Here is a 19,476-nt window from a genome sequence, read left to right on the forward strand (position 1 = left end):
TTACTCCAACCTCCGACTTCAGAACATGTTTTATGCATTCCGTTATGTAAAGCAATGTATAAAGCTTAAAATAAATTAATATTTATTATTTCTTAAGTTTGTAGTCTGAAATAGAAAGTTTAAAAAAGATCATTCGATATTTAGTTTCTGAAAATCTGTTCAGTTTTGATACTAATCTGGGTTCGCCAAAAGTTTGTCATTGAAATAAATATATATTTTTTACCATGTTCAGGTCCTTGTAAGCCCCACTGTCAAAAACCCCTTGTAACACCCTGTCGGCGTTCCATTTATACCCCTTGCTTTTGGACAAGCCTTTGACAGGCATGTCATTTAATGTGCGCCTAAGTGTAGGCTATAAATTTTTTATATGCATTTTAACGCATTTCAAGTTATGATTTTCCGTCAGTGCCCCGACGCTCACACTCATACACACGCACACACACTGGCACATAAAAATTTCATTTGTATAATGAAAAGAAAATGCACACTTTCATATGTGTGTCTCTGTGTGTGCGTATCTGTATCTAAGGATAAATGGCAACCACTAGTATTTCTCTATTTAGGCTGCGGTTTTAGCTTTCTAGTTTCAAATTTTCTTTCCTTTTGTTTTTTTTTTTTTTTGCTCAATTAATGGTTGGCCAAATTTCGATTTGCAGCGACAATCGAACGACTCAATTGCAACAACCCAGAAATGCCTAAATTTGATTCAAATTGCTAGCAGCTACATTTTGCGTTTCAAACACTTGGAATTCGGTTTTCACTAAAATTGTGGTAAACCACAGACTTTACCAAAACTGATTAGGATTTGTTTATATTGTTAAGTGAAAGAAAAAATAAATTAAAGAAAATTATTTTAAAAGTTAGTTATGGTAACTTCCAAAAAAAGGGAAAGCTTTTACTGAATAAAGAATATTGAGAAAGAGGGTCTTAAAATTTGTAACATTTACATTTAAAATTTATTTAAAACAAAATTCCAAATTTAAGTTTAAAACGGTTTACGGTTCTAGCGTATGAATTCGCTCCCGGAAAATACATGTAAAAATCTAAAAGCCGGAATAGAGGACACAAAAAGCATAAAAATTTAATGAGACCAAGGCGGGCCCGTAAAGTTAAGACCCCGATTAAAGGCAGCAGCCCAGTATAAAGTGTCACCTTAAGAGGGAATCCGATGCAATCAGCTGTTGGCATCTATCCACGCTGCCACTGCGCCCCCCGGTGGACACTTGCTCCTCCGGTTTCATTAACTTGACACATAAAAGCTTTCGATCTCCTGCAATGATAGTTCTGCTTTTCCGACCAGCAGCAGCAGCAGCAACTGGGGGGAAAGCGGTGGAAAAGCCTGTGTGAAAAGGTGACCCGCAAAACGTACTCCGCACGATTTTCGGTGGGTGCTTATATGTACATATGTACTGATGCGTACTTGAGCACCTATAAATTTTTATGCATAAATATTAATAGGTCCTGGGGACTGGGCCGTGTGGTCTCCGATGTTCTTGAAAATTCCACTTTACGGCCACTGCCCGTGTTGCTGGGGAGCTTGTCAAGCCCATAAAATTATGGAAATTTTCTTGCCCTTTTCCGGCCATTAGAGCGAGAGAGCAATGCTGTGTGCCGTAGACAGAGACCGCATCATCATCACCGATTGACCATTGAAATTGAGTAACTTGCTAGGCATTTAATGTTATGGCATCCTCGTGGTGTCACTTTTCCCCGGCTCTAAAAGGGTGTTTCGGGGATATGGTTTGACTCCTTTCCCTTCCTTTTCCTTTTCCTTCCCTTCATTTTTTTTTTGCACCTGTCTAAAGTTGCGGCTTGCCAAACTTTCCAAATTTCCCGGCTAACAAACAATGGCAACTGCCAATCAAAAGTTTTCCATTTGTTTCTATTTTGCGGCTCACTTCGATTCGCCACCTTAACTATACATGCTTAGGCACTGAGAGAAAACTGTGACATGGCGAAAAATATTCTAATGTTCTCTAACCGCGCGGAAATACTTTTGCCTTCATAAGGTTTAATTTTTAAATTTTAAAAATAAATATTTTTGCTTCATTAAAATTGTATTTTCTATTAAAGCTTTTTTTTCCTAATAAGGAGGTTTCAAGAATATAATCTTTGCAAATATAATAAATCTATAACTAAATAAATAACCTTAACTAATATTTAATCTCTTAGATAGTTTCATTTATAGTTCAACTTTTTAAGTTGATGAATCTAGAATGAATCTAGAATCTAGAATCTAGATGAATCTAAATTCTCAATATTTTCAAAAATAAGTAAATTAAATTAAGGCGGTTAAATTTTAGATGAATAAGACAAATATAAAAAATCTGTGTAGAGTTTTATATAAATATATATTTCTTAGAAAATATTTAAAGGCTGTTAATGCCTTGATGAACTGATAAATAATGTAAATATTTCACACTTATCTAAAATGATTTCTCTCAGTACCCTTCTTTGAGTGATGCCAGTTGTAGTTACGCCCCCTTTGACAGGTGGGCGTCATCGGCTGGGCGAATGATGGTGGGGGTTGTGGGGATGAGGGGGCGTGGCCGAGGGCGTTGAGTCGCATTGTCATAAACTTTCATCGACGTTCGCCTGCGAATGCAGCAGCAGGGCCTGTCAAGCGTGAATTTTCGTGCCAAAGATAATAAATGACAAGACCAATAAGCAAACTACCTGAAACGAAACATCCGTGGCATTATGATTATGGGGGGACATGTGATGGACGAGTGGGCGAAAGCGGTTAACTTTCGAACAGAGCAGTCATACAAGTGCGTACAAAGTTTTGAAGCTAAAGTAGTTATTTGCAAAGGATGCTTATGCAAAGACAAAAGTTTCCATCGAGTATGTGCAAGCCGCGTACTCCCAAATGAGCTGAAGAACGTAAAATGCTTTAATTGCACACCCAGAATATTTCGCTTTCATTTGCACACACTTTTGCGATCTCCAGCCACTCACACAAATTAGTTTTCAGAGGCTCTCGAATTTAAAACTTTTCAAAACGAATATGTATAATGGGTAAATTTATTGTTTATTATAGTTGGTCGTCTTAATTGCATACATTCCGCTAACAAAGTTCTTTCCCTCAAATAAAAGTGTTTATTAAAATATTGAAACTAAATAAACTACTCTCCTGAGTGCCAATTTAAAATAGTTTTTTGTTTATTCACAATATAAAGAAATTGGTTTAAACTCAATTTTCAACACATAATATTTGAAAATACTGCGCAATTTGAATGTGCTTTCTAATGTTAAGTGTATTTTTTGTAATATTTTTGAAAGAGAAAACAGATACGCAATATTTTTTAAAAAGCAAATATATATGAAACCTACACAATTTGGCTTTTGTGATCTTTACCTCAAGACCCTTACATTTTCTTTGAAATTACAAGGACAATATAATATATATATAATATAGGCCTGCGCCCACGCTTGCATATAATACATTATATGTACACATATGTATATATATTCGCATACATGAATAGCTGCCTTTACCTTCTCACATCAGCATAGATCTACATAAGTAGAAGGCAAAGACCCGCTTCAAGTTAATTACATGCATCAAAAACAAAACAAAAACGGGGACTCAGCTCTGTGGGAGAAACATGCAAATTTTCTTGACAACGCCGCACACACACACACTCATACAAACTTACACACACTCACACCCACCCGCACTTTTGTGTGTGTGTGTAAGAGGCGTCATGCTTACATTAATTTGTTGATAAATTGCGCAAAAATGGGAAAATAGGTTAAAAGCTCTCAACTGACGACGACCAAACCATAAGTTTCCCTTCTAAAAATTAAGCCACAGAAAGAACCAACGAAAAAAAAAATAATAAAGCAGAAGATTGAAACCGAAATCCAGATAAAGTCGCCTAAAGAATACTCTGTCCTTTTGAAAGATTCAAAATTGTATTTCACTTTTTTAATAACAAAATAATTACATATATGTATGTATTTAAAAAACAATTTTATGCACATCAAAGTATTTATCGATATTTTACAATTATGTACGAAATAATTTTCAGTTAAATTTAATTAATTGAAAACAACATTTATTATCTTTTAAACTTAAATAAACAATAATTTTGGTCTTATTACTTAAAATATAATATATAAAACAGAAATGAAATTCGCCAACGTATAGTTTTAAATAATATAATTTTCAGTGCTATTTTACGTTTTTTTTATCGAAAATTTAATTAAATGTTTTTTCCTAATGCGTTTTTAAAAATGGTTTAGGTGTGTCCCTTGATTTGGTTTCAACCGAGCTCATATCTTCCATAACCAACATGACGAGCGCTTTAGGTTATGTTTATCTCCCGTTTTTTTGTTTGCTGTTGTTAGTGTAGGGTTCTTTTTTATTCTTGTTTTTATAATGCGCGAAATTAGCAAAATAATAAAAAAAATGGCACAAAACAAGGTCGCGCATAAATAATGAGAAAACAGCGCAAGTTGTTCGCTTCGCTGGCTCTCCATGTGGAGCAAACTGCATGTGGTGGTACAAAAGCAGGTTAAGAGGTGGGTCAGGCCAAATCCGGTGGCAGTGGAGGGTTAAGGGTAGGTGGATTGTGCACTCGCATGAATTTATGTCAATTGTGGATTAGGCGCTGGCATTGTCTGTTTATTGCCAACGGTTTTTGGTTTTGATGTGTGTTAATTGTGAGCTTGCCAAAATGTTTGTTTCAATAATTTGAACAAGTTGCTGCACATGGAAAATAAATTGGCCACTTTTAATGTTTTTGACCAAAATAGGAGGAGTTTAATCGATTGATATTTATTTAATATTGTAATATATTTATGAGCTTTTGTCAAAATTACCGACCCTATATTTGGATTTTGTTTAGAGTTTTGTTTTACCATTACTTTATTAAAGTTAATTTATTAGAAACCAATTACTGCTTAGTTTATTGGCTTTATATATGTTCTTGGGCTATTTTAAATCCAAAACTAATTAAATATTATTTGATAATCTATAATTTTGTCCTTTGTTTGTTTATATAACTGTTAGAGCCGTGAAGCATAAAATGGTTTCCGTCGAAGGCAATTATTTTATTGAAATGTGGTGATGGTGGAAAGTGGTCGTTGGAAATGGAAAATGGCGAGCGGAAAATGGCCGATGGCAAATGGCATTGCATACTTAGTGGCGATCCCTGCTGTTCCATGGGATCCCACTTCGTTCTCAGGCATTTCTTAATGCTAATATCATTTTCATATTTTACGCTAAAAGCATTTGGCCACAGCAAAAAAAAAAAAAAAAAAAAAAAAAAATAACAAAAGAAACAAACACCAGAAACAGCTCATAACATGCTAAGCAAAGTAAACAGAGATGGGGCGAGCGGTTGCGAAAGAGAGGGATAGATCGAAAGTCTTTATTTAAAATGTCATTAGCTGTGAATGGCAGCCATGTTGCCATTTAAGCCATTCTGTAAATAACGTACGGAACGTCATGCAAATGTTAAAACCGCAGTTGCATTTGCCGGCTGTCAACGTTCAGGACATCCTAGAAAATGGCCCACAACCTCCCAAAAAAAAAATTGTCACACCTACACCAAGAAAAAAATTAAAAGCCGAAAATAATTATGACATGACGAGTTAATATAAACAATTATATCGAAAGGTTATATTAGTTCAATTTATGTACTTTAAAAAAATCCTTTTTATAAACCCTATTTTTAACACACTTTGAAAATTTAAAAAACAGTTTTTATTTAGGTTTTTATTGACTTACCATATCATAAATTTATCAATCTCAAAATATTCTAGGTGAACAGTGTCTGGTATTAAGAAAGATTTTACTGCACAACTTTATATTTTTTACTTAACTAGGTATTTTTTGAGTTCGGCCTATCGTACCTATGGGCGTGGCATTGTTTATGTGATGAGCAGAAATGTTTCCGAGAAAAACCGAAAAATCCATCTCCATCTCAGATATGGAAAATGTAAGATTATTTGGCGTCTCGCAGGTTTTATCTGACTTCTTATGCACAGCTGCATCAAGAAGTGCATTAAATTCGCATTGCATAGCGCACCGCACAGCACACATACGCATAATGGCATTGATTGTGTGGGTGGAGAAAGCTCATGCATGTATACGTCCACTTGCACGTGTGTGCGTTTGCTGGGCGTGTATGTGGGTGGGTCTAAATTATTAAGCACCTTGGACGCATGCATGACAGAGGAGGCCCCAGAAACACTCAAATTGAAAGCCATAAACTCGTCTCAATGAAGGCCAAATGAGTGGAGACACCGAGTAATGGTGCAAACACCTTCGCAGCTTTCTTTTCTGGCAGTTGGAGAGCTCAGCTAATGATTCTCAAAGCTCTCCACCTTTATACAAACTCCAAAACATATAAGGAGTTCAAAAAGTACCTATTAGAAAAGATCGTTTCTCTAAACTTTATAAGGAAAAGCATTAAATAAGAAGTAAATGTACTTTCACCTTTTTTCAATATAATATAAATTTCTTAAGCATATAAGACTTAGGGTTAGTAAATATGCTGCAAGCTTGAAGTAATTTCAATTGCTATAAAACATATTTTTGAATTTGATTTTCGGTTTGGATATCTTGTGCCACTTTTAAGTCTTTTGAGTTTTTTGAAAGCCCTTAGCTATGGCTACCTCATTTCGTTTCCAATTGGTATGGCTATGTATATCTGGTTATAGTTTTGCACACCCAAGTCAATTAAGACCCTTGATGTGTTTGCCCTCTGAAGACTATAATGATTAGATAAACATTAACATTCACAATTACAATTATGGACACATTCACCTGGATTGCAGTTCATCGCCTTCCGCCTTGGTATTTATCCTTGAACGTGAGGGTGAATACGTAACCGTAACCGTATCCATGTCCGCCTTTATTTTGTTCAAATAAGCAATCAATGTTCATTATTTATAAATGTTTGTTAACCCTAGCATTTTACGATATACCCCAACCCCCAATTCTTCCTTACTTTCCCCTTTCCATTTCTTTTTTTTTCTTTTCTTTTCTTTTCATGTCTTTACATTTCATTTCCTTTCCTTACGTTTCTTTCTTTGTTTTGTTTTCACACTATTAGCCCTGACGCAAGTTTGTCTTGAGGGCAATGAAATTCACTCGAAAGGATTGGCTCGAATCCTTTTGGGGGCTTAGCAACAGTTTACTTCTTTAACAGGAAAGAAAGCTTTCCTTGGGAACAGTGCCTTACGAATTGAATGAGACCCTAAAATAAATGCCAACCATACAAAAAAATATGTCCATATCATATAGTTCATTTAAAATAATACTTAAAGATTAATAACACTATACAGATGACATATCTGTGTTAAACACAACAAAATATTTTTTTTTTATATTTTGTGACTAATTAAAGTTTAAATTTCTTACAAAGTTTTGTTTCTTTTAATAGGATTTTACAAGAGTTTGTTTTTTCGGTTGATTTACTGTACTTCATTTTATTTGCATTATTATATCATATGTGATATATATTACTAGATTGCCGCTAACATGTTTATATTGCATTTGGAAATTTTAAAATGGTAAACTTGCCATGAAAAATCCGCACGACTGTCAACATAAGCACTAATTAACTCGCAAAATTCTCTAGCGTTGCATTGCATTGCGTGTACGTATTAGGCAGATATAATTGTCGCCCTTTAGTAATTGAACATTTATTTGTTTTCGATGCAATCCGTTTGGCTTCGCAGTGGTTTGACATGCATTTATATGCCGCTCAATTAGTGAGTTGTACAAATAAACAACAAAATGCGACAGAGAGTCCGAATCAAATTGCATTTCGAGTGCGGACAGTGGCATACATACATTTGTGCAGGCGTGTGGAAATTATGGTTTTATTATTGCCATCGGTATGCATATCGCTATCTCTATCTCCATCCATATGGCTGTCTCTTTTGGCCTTTGCACTGCTGCGCGAGAGTGTGTAATTTAATTAATTTTATAATAGCCCTGCCAGTTACACAACCGAACGCAATAAACCAAAGTCAATAATATTTATTTATTCCATTCAGCAGCATTTTGTTTATTCTAAGGTCGCTGAGGGAGTTGCAATAGTATTTCAATAAATAAAATATTTTTAAGGCCGATTTTTCACTTTTGTTGTTCGATTTACAAATCGGCCAAAAACCATTTTAGTCTTTGAATTCGATGGATTTTGTTACATTTAATTAATTAATTAATTAAATGAAAGATATTTGCATGAAAAAGAGCTCTTAGGCTAAAACAAGTACAAATTGTAATGTTAACAAATTTTTACTTACTTGTTAAAGTAAAATTTAAAGTAAATCTAAAGCAAATATAATAAAATTTTTAATCTTATGCAACAGTTATTAATTTTTGAACTAATTCAAAAAAATATTTACTGGAACTTTACATAAAAAACCAAAACATATATTTATTATGTCTTATTTTTTCCATTCTAATCATTTACATTGGGATTTAACCGAAAGTTGGTTAAAAACTGCTTTGGTTTCACTGAATACTGCGATTTGCCCCGAGTTTCGAGTTCTTCTGCCCGTTTCATTAATAAAGTTAAGGTTAATTGCTGCCGAGCAAAGTTGAGGCGAAAGTTTATCGAAGTTTTCTCGTAAGTTGATTGATTAGTACCCGTGGTCGGGGGCCAAACTAATTTTGAAACAATAAAATAAGTCCGGACAGGCAGTACAAACGATAATAATTGGCCTGGTATCTGTATTTGTTTTTGTTTTTTTTATTTGCCCTGTCTTTTTCTCGCATTCAATTTGCAATTGCTGATGCAACCGAAATCCTCTTTCTTGCTCTCTATGTTTTTTTTTAAGCCAAACTTCTTTGCAACATTAACTAACCCGGCGATGTTCGTTTAAGCCGGAATGCAAATTGACTTGTTTCCGCTGCTAGCCGTCTCTCTCACTCACCGCCTCCAGCTGTCTCTTTCAGCATTTGCCATCTCTCTCTATTACTTCCTTGAGCCATCTATTATGTAGATGGCATAAAACAAAGAATAAGCCACCTTCCTTCGCCTGGTTTCGTGGTTTTTATTTTCCCCTTTTCACCTAGCTCTCCTCTTGTTTTCCCTTCTTCATCGTAGCTGGCCTCCCCCCCCCCCCCACTTTTGTGCTTTTCCTTTTAGACCGATTCCGTTTCGCTTTTTTCCTCCTTTTCCGCGCCAGCATTTGGCTTAAGTCTTGCAATTTTGAGCTAATTCCTGCGACGACGAAGCGCTTTCCCCTCTTTCCCCACTTTCCCCCTTTCCTGATTTCTCTCTCAGTTTTTATCGTTTAGTTGGTGCTTTATACACTGGGAAAAAATGTCAAAATTACTGAAAGACAATTAAGGCATTAATATAAAATCTATCTTATTTTGCGGCTTAATTAATTTTCCTCAAAATAAAAGTATTTTAGCTGACTTTGGAAAGTATTATAAATTAATGTTGCTTGCTTAAAATAAAAAATTTTAGATGTAGTTCGGTTTGGGGTTTTCCCCACCCTAGAATTCTTTTCTATCGAGTTTTGAGTGATTGTTTTACCTAGTGTACTTAACTCACCTTCCATGAAATGCAGGGAACAGAGCTAGATTTATGCATTGCCATGGTGCTACGCTGGTTTCCCTGATTCCTTTCTCTTCCTTTCTCTTCCGCCACTGCAATTTAAATCCACGCACCCGGCAACGAAATGGGATTGAAATGGTTCCGAATGGACGGACGGATACCCCTATATTGAGATTTATTGTCCCCTTGCTCTAATTACAATAAGACAGTGCCACTGCCATGTTTATTTCAATCTCAATTTGAAACCCATTCCTGATGCCCCCGTGGTGCGCGACGAGAAATTCAATTTAAATTACTTTTTAATGTGCTGCTCAAACACACACACACACACAAAAAACACAAAATAAATCCCAATGGAAGACTGGAAAATTGTTTGAAACTGCATTTAATTTGGGTCAAACAGTGTCCTTTTTGAAAAACCCCTGCAAAGAAATCCCAAAATGGCCAAGGGGCACATCTGTTTATTCAGATATTTTGTTTGAGTATTTGCTCGAAAGGTTTATCTGCCTAGTTCCCATACTTATTCAATCAATGGTGATCACCTGATTTAGGCCATCCTAATTAAGCAGAAAATTGTAATTATTTAACTTTGCGCAGCTAAAGGCAATTGTTCCTCTTTTTAAATACTTTTAAATTGGGTAAATGCTATGGAGCACTTAAAAAATTAAATATTGAAGAATGATGTTTTCCATTTAAAATGAGACATTTCTTGTGCCAAATCAAAACAAATATAAGTCTTATATTTAATCATTTTCGTAAAAAATTATACAATTTTTAAATGTATTTATTTTTGTCTCAATATCACTCATACGCACTGTTGCCTCAGAATAATAATAATAATAATTTGGGAATAATTTAAGACTTGGATTCATTTTTGTAATTTCATTTGATCGAACAGTCACAGGAAAAGCATTCATCGGCAAACACACTCACACCGACAATCCGATACCGAGCCCAATTTCAAGGCCCAGAGGAAAACAGAGAAAATACGTGGAAAATATAGGGGAACCGTATCCGCCACCTGGATAACATGTCCTTAATCCGCAAGTCGACGATTCCGCAGCGGGTCAAGCTCTCGCTGACGTCCCTTCATGATCCGTGTTCTCGAATGGCGGTGCGCGGAAATCGCACCTCCATTCGTCGCATCCAGTTGGCACACAGTTGCTTGCCAACGGTGGCCAGTGCCTCATTGGAAACGAAACCCATAGTTGGTTCATTGAAGAAGCAACAGTTAGTGAATTTGAAGGAAGTTAGTGATAATGATAATGATAATGATAATGATGCTGGCATCAGCGAGGGTAAGGACAAAGACCTGGTTTCCCTGCGAACGTTGCTGGAATTGGTGGGGGGCAAAATACGGCAAACGGATATCAAATTCCTGCGCTTCCTGTGCAGCGATCATCGGATAATCTATGTGCCATGTCGCCTCATTTACCGCCACTCGGAAACGATGCGCCAACGGGGGGCAGTGGAGCAGCCCATCAAATTGCAGTCCATAAGCTCGACGACGCTGATCAGGGTGATCGTTTGGATGCACCAGCAGAGCGAGATGGAGATGGCAAGTGTAATAGGTGGGAAGAGTTGTGCCAACAACAACAATACGATAGGCAAAGGCGAAATGATAGCCAGTCAATGGGAAAAGGAAAGAAAGGGCAACGGAAATACAAATGCCAAGAACAATCGGGAAAATCGCAGTGAGATCACTCAAAATTATGGTTCCAACACAAAACGAAAGCATGCCACAAACCCAAATAAAACAAATTGTAAGAGCACAATTAAAAAAAGAAAAATTGAGAATGATCAAAGTTGTAGTGGCTGCCATACAAGCACAAATAATAATAACAGTGAAAAAACCGGCCCAGTTAAAAGTATAGTAAATATAAAAAATCAAATGTGTAATGTATGTAATAATGGCGGAAAAGGGAAAACTATATGGACTTTGGAAAATATTGTAAGCGAAACTCAAAAAGCTAGTGAATGTGAGAAAGAAACAAATGAATGCCAGGAAGAAAACAGTAAAAACATGCATATATCTGAAAGGCAAAATAAGCAAAGTGCGAACGTAAGCGAAAGTGGCAATAAAACAAATAGTGGGAACAGTGAGCAAGATAATAGCGTTGGAAAAGCAAATAAAAATGAAAATACTGGCTACAGTTTGTTTGCAATCAGTGCCAAAAAAACAAGAGTTAGCAGCCAAAAGCTAACTAAAATATGTGAAACCAAAGATGAAAGAAACGAAAATGAATACATAAAAAGTGGGAGGAGTGAGAGCGGTGTGCCATGTGATCTGGATGCCAAAAAAAATGTATCTGGATTCGGGATTAGTTTGTGGGAGAAGCAATTTTTGGGCAACGAACTCTGCCAGCTGATGGAACTCATCCTGGCCGCCCACTGTTTGGGCATCGACGCCCTGACCTCCCTCGCTGCGAACTATTTGAACGAGCTGATGGCCCAAAGTACCCGCTCAGAACTATCAACCATGCTGCAAGTGAGCACTCGTTTGGCGGAGGTGCGACAGTCTCTGAAAAACCATCGTCCGCTGATCACGGAGATCTTGTCGCAGGTCGATCACAGACCGAATCACCACTACCCTGCGAGGATGGCTTCTAATTCGGTTGGACTTAAACCTAACACCCGACGAGGAGAAGGGCATTTACGCTAAGACAGCATCGATCCGATAGAAGAAAGAAAAGCGCTCATTGGGCCACCAAGCCAGTGGCTCCCTTCCTCTGCAATGCTTTAACCCCACGGCTTAGGCCAAATAACTCTTGTACTGTCTTCTTCGCAATTCATTTTGACCATCTCTGCATATGATTCATAGTTTGCTTTATTTAATTGCGAAATAAATGCGTGGCCTTGAGTTGGAAACTGCTTGGAAGACACACGGAAATTTTGACTTATCCGCTGGTTGGTGAAAGGGGAAGCAACTTACTCGCGACAAAAGCTGCCCACAACAAACATGTTGATTAAAGACTGCACGGGAAAGAAATACGTTGTTTGGAAAAGCCTTTGGATATTATTTTCTATTACTGTGTTACACAGTAAGTGTGTAACTAAGTCACCGCCCTTTAATTTTATTAATTATTAAAACCATAAATATTCTTTGTATTTTAAATTTAATTTAATTGCCAAAAAAATCTAGCTTTTAAAGATCATTAAGTTTAACTTTTTATTTATTTTCTTTGTATTTAAACAGTAGAAACAAGGGCTTTAAAGAAATAATATTTTGCAAAAAGCTTAGGAGGAAAAGTAAATGTGTTGGACTTGTGTTTCTTTTATAATATGCTTAAATATATTTATATAAATTTTTTTATTTGTTTGTTTTGCTTATAGATTTTTAGGCTGGAATGTAAAGACTCTCAAAATGCTTAATTTTAAAAATAAAATGTTTTGAGGAGTTCAATGATCTCTGAGATCCTTTAATTTATTAAAACACTGCAGTTCACCGATTTGTTCTCACTGGGCTGTAATTAAGGGTAAGACTTGCTAATGTTGCAATGGGTGGTGAATGATGTGGCTATCTGAGCCGCACCCACGACTATCCCCACACCCGATGTGCGGCAATTAAGCGATAAAATATGCAACAACCAATTATGCGCACATTAAATGGCCACGACCAGGTCTTTCCGCCATCTTCCGTCAGATCAATGGGCTGAAGTTGAGGTTCAGGTAGTACCCCATTTGTTCACCAGCTATCCACTTTCTCCCTCGCTTTCTCCCCTCACTTTCACCACCTCTTGTTCAGATACCTCGTTCCGGTTCTCTTTTGGCAAAAGTTTTTGTACAAGTTGTTTGGCTTGCTGAAAAGGTCATGCCGCATTAATTTTAGATGGCATTGCCGCGAGTTTTCAAGTTTTTAGCGACTTTGCACATTAGCCGTTAAGCAGGAGGGGTAGAAAGGACAACAGGACGGGCCAACAGGACACTAGCCAATGTGGCTAGCGCCTTAAGGAGATTTCTGCGGTGCTAATGTTTTTGGAAAAGTGGCCAGAAAACAAAGTCTTTTCCTCTATCAATAGCACTGCAAACGTGTGGCCTTCTTATGTTTACTCCAAGTTTTCTGCAGTTTTTCTCAAATGCTTTTGTGACGTTTTGTGCGGTTAATTTTTAATGGGACATTTTTCCTTGGGTTCCTGTTAGTTTTTGTATATATTTGGAAAACTTTTAGAAATCATATTCTTTTGTAAATATGTTTTGAAAAACATTAAGTAACCAAATTAGTTTTAAATATAAGTGTATTATTATGGCTACTTTCCATGAAACTAACTATTTTCGTAAAATAGCTGCTTTATGGATCGACTGTCTCTGTGATAGACCCACGAAAATCCAATTCGCGTGAAGTTCAAGGACCCTTGCCGACTGTTTTATACGTAACTAAAATTATGGAGAACAATATGAAAGACGTCGGGCAATGCAACAAAGGGAAATTTAATAGACCTAACGACGCCATCATAATGAAGCTATGGCAAACACACGCCCATGCACACATGCACACATATACAGTGCACACACATGTTCCGGTATCAGTTCGTAATGTGTGTGTGTGTGTGTGTGTGTGTGTGCGGAGCAGCCATTTTTATTTCAGTAACACGCATACGCCCCGTGGTATGGGTTTTTTGTTTTGGTGCCGCACATCATTGTCGTGGACGTCGTCGTCTCCTTTTGTTATTGTTGCCAAATCGCGTGAGCACCTTAAATGCCTGAATTTATTCGTGACCCGCAGGAAAAGTAAAGAATGAACTTCGATTACTTTTTGAGGCAACAGGTTGATCCGCCAACCGCCGTCCGTCTGTTTTCATTTTGATATCATTTGCTTCGTTTTTGGCCATTGCCGCTGCTAATGAAAATCCACACGAAACTTGTAGACAAGTTTTTATTCTCATTACACTCGTAAAGTTTTTGGGCATATTACTTTCCCCAAGACTGCCATACCAGACAGCAGACGTTTGAGTTAAGAATATTTTGGCACTCCATCTTAAATACACTTCATTTTGAATAGTTTGCACTGGGGGGTCTTAAATGATTTAAATTCTAGATATTTTCTGTCCTAGAAGTATAATATTTAATATTTTTTAAGATTTAGTAAGAGTTTCTAATTTTTCGAAAAAGCTTGGAAATATTTCTATAGAAAAAAATTTAGCTTCTTGGAAATATATTTATTATTTATTTTTTATCTTTAGAAAATATTATATTCTTCTTCAGACTTTTATAAATTTAAGAGGACTTTAGATATAATATATATTTTGTATAAAACTATGCCATCCTCATTATTTTATTCTTATTTCTTAGTTCTAAGTTCTGATTTATAATTTTCTACTTCGATTGCACTCGCGTTTTCGTATCGCTTTTCCCCGTGCTTGTAATTCAGCATCGCATTGTGCCATTTTCAGCAATTTAACATTTGATTTTTCTCGTTAGCGGTAATGTTTAGCAGTTTGGTGCTATAACTACCCCTTAGCCCCCTGGCTTATTCCCGCCCCAACGCTCTTAAGCCGCAACTTTGATGAAGGAGAAACTTTTGTCTACCGCAAGCAAAATGAAAATCGTCCATTGAACTGTGGGCTTGGCCCAAGTCGACGGCCCCCCTCTGTCATTTAATCCATTTCAAAGTTTTCTGCTCCGCTCGGCTCTGCTTCGCGCACCACATTCAACAATGTTCCGTCTGTCAGCGCAACGAGTTCGGTTGATTCATCGCGACTAGCAGACATGGCCTCGCCTCGGAATCGTGTGGGCTCCCTTGGGAATAGGAATAGGAATGGGAATGGGAATGGTTAAGGGAATGCGAAAAGGAAGCAGAGCAGCTGTCCCACATATCGAGCACCAAATCTAGTGGATTTCCATTAGGAATCACCGGATTATCCAGTTTAATTGATTAAACGCAATTGCGAGATTAAGCGAGAAGGGACTGCTCGCTCGGATGTTTTAACTTTTCGAATACATTTTAAACTGTGACCACAAGGATTCAAACTCTGTTGAAAGTTTTCATTTTAATACAGTAGGGAACGGCAAAATACTTGGCCAAAGTTTTAAATAATCCCAAATTTTTCAAATTGATATATTTCGCAATAGAGGAAAGATAAAGATCTTAACGGCTTACCTGCAAACATTTTTTTTTATTACGCTTTGTTGTATATAAAAACCCTACATGTTTCTTAAGATTTTTTTTATTGTAATATGGCCAAAATAAGTAAAATCCATTTTTTTTCAGTTTTGCCATTTTTAAGTGGGTTTCAGCTGCGAATGCCAATTGATGAAATAATTTTGTTGCATTTTTTGAGAATTTGTCATAAATTAACATATTCATAAACATATTAACATATCCTGATCAAGAATAAGTAACGTGTATAAATATGATAATCTGTAAATGCCAAATTTCGGTTCATATCTCTACAGTTTTAAATGTACATCAAGTAAAATAATGTTCTGATTGCGGTCCTTAACCCCTTAACATTTTTATTGTTCTGAAGGTTTGTAGTCTGTCTGTGCGATTAACGTGCAGCAAAGCTCATTTCAAATGATTTATTGAGTGCTGTCTTCCCTCCGTTTTTCCCCCCACTGACCATTTCAATTCAGTGGATCATATTAAGTATACGCCCCGTGTGACCACAGCAACAACTGCACATTGTACTTAATATGATGAATATATGTTGGGCGAAAATGATGTACATATTGGGCGGGGGGAGGGGCATAAAGTTGAGTGGGTGGGCAGGGTTCTCGTTGTCGTTGTTGAGCTTGGCCAAGTGGCACAAATGAAGGCAGCCGCTCAGTCAAGGAGAAGTACAATAACAATAATGAAAAAATAAAAATAAAACAGCAAACAATGAGTAGCAATAACAAAAAAAAAACAACAAGTGAAGCCAATCAAACAGTCAGCGGTTGTCAATTAAACTTAATTATGTTGTACAGACGAGCACAGGCGTTGCAAGATGTTGGCGACTTGCTACGACAGCAGCTTTTCACCTCCCAGATTTCCACGCCTCTAGGGTAACCCCCCACCCCTCCCTCTTTCTAGGCCATCAAAACTGCGTGTAAATTGAAAGCTTTAAGAAATCTAATTGAGCGTAGCAACAAAAATGGATGGCAAACAATACAAACTGATTTGATTTCCATGGACGGGGATTTAGTTGAAAGCGCTCGATGATTCCGTTAATCGTAGACACAAACATAAATGACATTTTGTTTCGTTGCTTTCAAATCTTTCGTTTTCCCACCCAATGACATAATAAGTTGTAAGTAATTTATTTTGAGTTGCTTTTAATTTGTATTAAATATGTTAAAAAAAGTTTTAAATATATAAAATGTAAGTTACACAAATATTGCTATTAAATTGAATCTAGAAAAAATTATACTGGGTATCAAACGAAAATTAAATCAAAAATTAAAAAAGCTATAACAACTATTTGTTCTTAAGTTTTTAAATTATATAGACAACTCAGCTTTAATTATCACATAGCTAACATCGTACTAAATAAAGCGTTTTCAAATTGGCCATCCTTGCGAATCAATTTTTCATCCAATTTAGTACTCATTCCACCGCTTAATCATAGCTGACCCTTGTGGTTTTCCTCGCCTTTCTTATCAATTTAATAGTTACCTTCGCCAATAATCGTCTGCCACGCTACCGCCCCCGCTTTCCACCAGTTTTTACCATTTTCTCGTCTGTGGAAAACCTGCAGTCGTGGCGCCAGGACTCGCATTAATTAGGTGTGGGCGCTGACCGAACCGGACTAAAGTGCTGGGGGCAGTCAAATGCAGGGACTACGGAACGGAAAATGGTTGGAAAGTTGGTGGGAAAAACGTTGGGGAACCAATAAATAATAAATGGAACACACAAATCCAGGCGCATAGCCTCATATGCATTTTGCATGCGATTGGCCACTAAATAAATAAATAAATTGATTTTATTTCCGCCTTAATTGATACACACGTATATATGTTGCCAATATGTTTTTGATTTATTTATTACACGGACCCAATCGCTGGCCGTCTTTCTGTCATGATAATTGCCGTAATTGTCTCTATAAATTAATTTATCTCATACTCAAAAGGCCTTTTTACTTACACATATATTAATGTACAGGCATTGTTATTTTGAAATTCAAACTGTTTTGTTTGTAAATACCGTTTTCTCTGATCAGTAATGCAAATTTACATAAGATTAAATTGTTATCCTGGTTTTTAATGTGTTGTTATTACTAATTATCTCGAAGACTGAGTGGCATATTTACTCGAAACCAGAAAACTTATAAATAATAGAAACATTAAAATAAATTAAAGTATTTTCAGAAACGTTTGATGAATTATTTACTTGAATTTAAAAATGTTATCCTTTAATATTAAACAATTAATATTTAATAATTAAATAATTTCCAGTTGATATTGTCAATCTAATCAAGCTCTTTTCTTTATTTCTTCTATTTTTTACAGGTAAGCAGGGTGCAAGAGGACATATATGAGCAAATGAAGGAATCTTTAAAGCTCGGGGCTGGATGAAGTCTCAGCCTAGTTAAACATCCGACGCTTATCATTCAGACCGAAAACCTACGTCCCCCAATATTCTTTTGGAAGGCCACTTTATGCTGCCCGCAGGCAGCTTCCCCCGAATTAGCTGCCATGAAAAAATTGACATTTATTGTTTTTAGAATTTTTATGAGCTCCGCTCGAGCAAACGGAAAGAAATAACCGGCGGAGGGAAAGCGGGCTGAAAAAAGCGTGCTGGAAAAGCCAGAGATCAATAGCCAAACGCTTGGCACGTTCCTCGCCAAGTGGGCACGAAAATTGTTTCACCAAATCACGCATACGACTGACTGGTAGCACAGTGCGTTTCATGTCTGTTGTGTGAAACTTTGTGAGTTTAATAGCTTGCCCAATAAGTCGTGATAATTATGATTAAAAGATACCATCAATGAAATTGTTTGACAAGTGAATTCGACACTTACGATTACAATATGATTACACTACTAAGTGTAATGATATCGTGCTTTTAATATTATCTTTATTGATTAACAAATTTGTTTTTTTTTTTGTTTTTTTAAGAGCTATGAAGTTTGAGCTTATAGATTTAAATATACTTATATTTATTTTTTATTTATTTATTTTTTTTGGTTTTTTTCTGAATATTCGGTTTAATATATTATATATTACTTAATTGGAAGTGCAATTCGATAAGGACTGTATGTCCTAGAAGCTAGCAGGCCCTTTCATTTCCAGCTGCTGGTTTTTAGCATTATTTTGCACAGCGAAATATCACGCATACGCAGTGTGCGTTGCGCCATGTAAAAACCGTTGCCTACTTTTTGGGGCCAAGCGAATGCACGGCTTGGCCTTCGCTTTTTAAGGAGCTTTTTGCGGCAGCAGCTTTGATTTAGTTCACTCAAATACCCACACACATACTCACGAACACACACACACACAAAGAAAGAGGGAGACAGCAGGACACGTGGATTTGCGAGCTAAAATTATATTTCATTTTATTTGCAAGCGTTTTTGCAAGACTCCCGCTGAGCCAAAAAAAAGGAAAACCCTTTGCCGGGTCCGCTTGCCTCTGCTGTTTTTTATGATTGTCTTGAGGATTTTCGTTTTACATTTGTATGAATTTTTAATATGCCAAGGAATATAACAACAACGCGAGCCAAGAAGCCAAGAAAGCATAAATATCAAACAGCCAAAAGCGGAAAAAAATCGGAATCGGAATCGGAATCAGCATCAGCGTCAGCATCAGAATCAGAAACCGACAAAAGCAGCTGGGATAGGCGGGGCAGCAAATATAAAGATAAAAAGGAATATCAAGCCAAATAAACCTTAAGGACATTGTAATATTAATTCAAACGGACATATACAAAAGTGAAGCAAAAAAGGAAGCACACATTCAGTAACTTGAAACGGTCTTAAGGCCTACGTCCTTTTTATTTCTTTTGTGGCTTATAAATGCCGCTCCCACACAAAC

At 36.5% G+C, this 19,476-nt stretch overlaps 1 protein-coding gene across 2 annotated transcripts in view; it reads left to right on the forward strand.

The window, feature by feature from the left end:
* The window catches only part of LOC128265695 (ABC transporter H family member 2), a 52,861-nt gene extending 34,433 nt beyond the window's left edge, over positions 1-18,428 (forward strand). The window contains exons 1-2 of one of the 2 annotated variants that reach the window (XM_053001887.1): positions 10,432-12,571; positions 17,958-18,428. In XM_053001887.1, the coding sequence (XP_052857847.1) occupies positions 10,561-12,192 (1,632 nt within the window). In that variant the 5' untranslated portion in view covers positions 10,432-10,560 and the 3' untranslated portion in view covers positions 12,193-12,571; positions 17,958-18,428. Of the gene's footprint in view, positions 1-10,431; positions 12,572-17,957 lie in introns of those variants that run through there. The other variant, XR_008268904.1, reaches the window with a different exon arrangement.
* The last annotated feature ends 1,048 nt before the right edge of the window (positions 18,429-19,476 follow it).

This window comes from Drosophila gunungcola, unplaced genomic scaffold (assembly GCF_025200985.1).
Source record: "Drosophila gunungcola strain Sukarami unplaced genomic scaffold, Dgunungcola_SK_2 000147F, whole genome shotgun sequence".
Lineage (NCBI taxonomy): Eukaryota > Metazoa > Arthropoda > Insecta > Diptera > Drosophilidae > Drosophila > Drosophila gunungcola.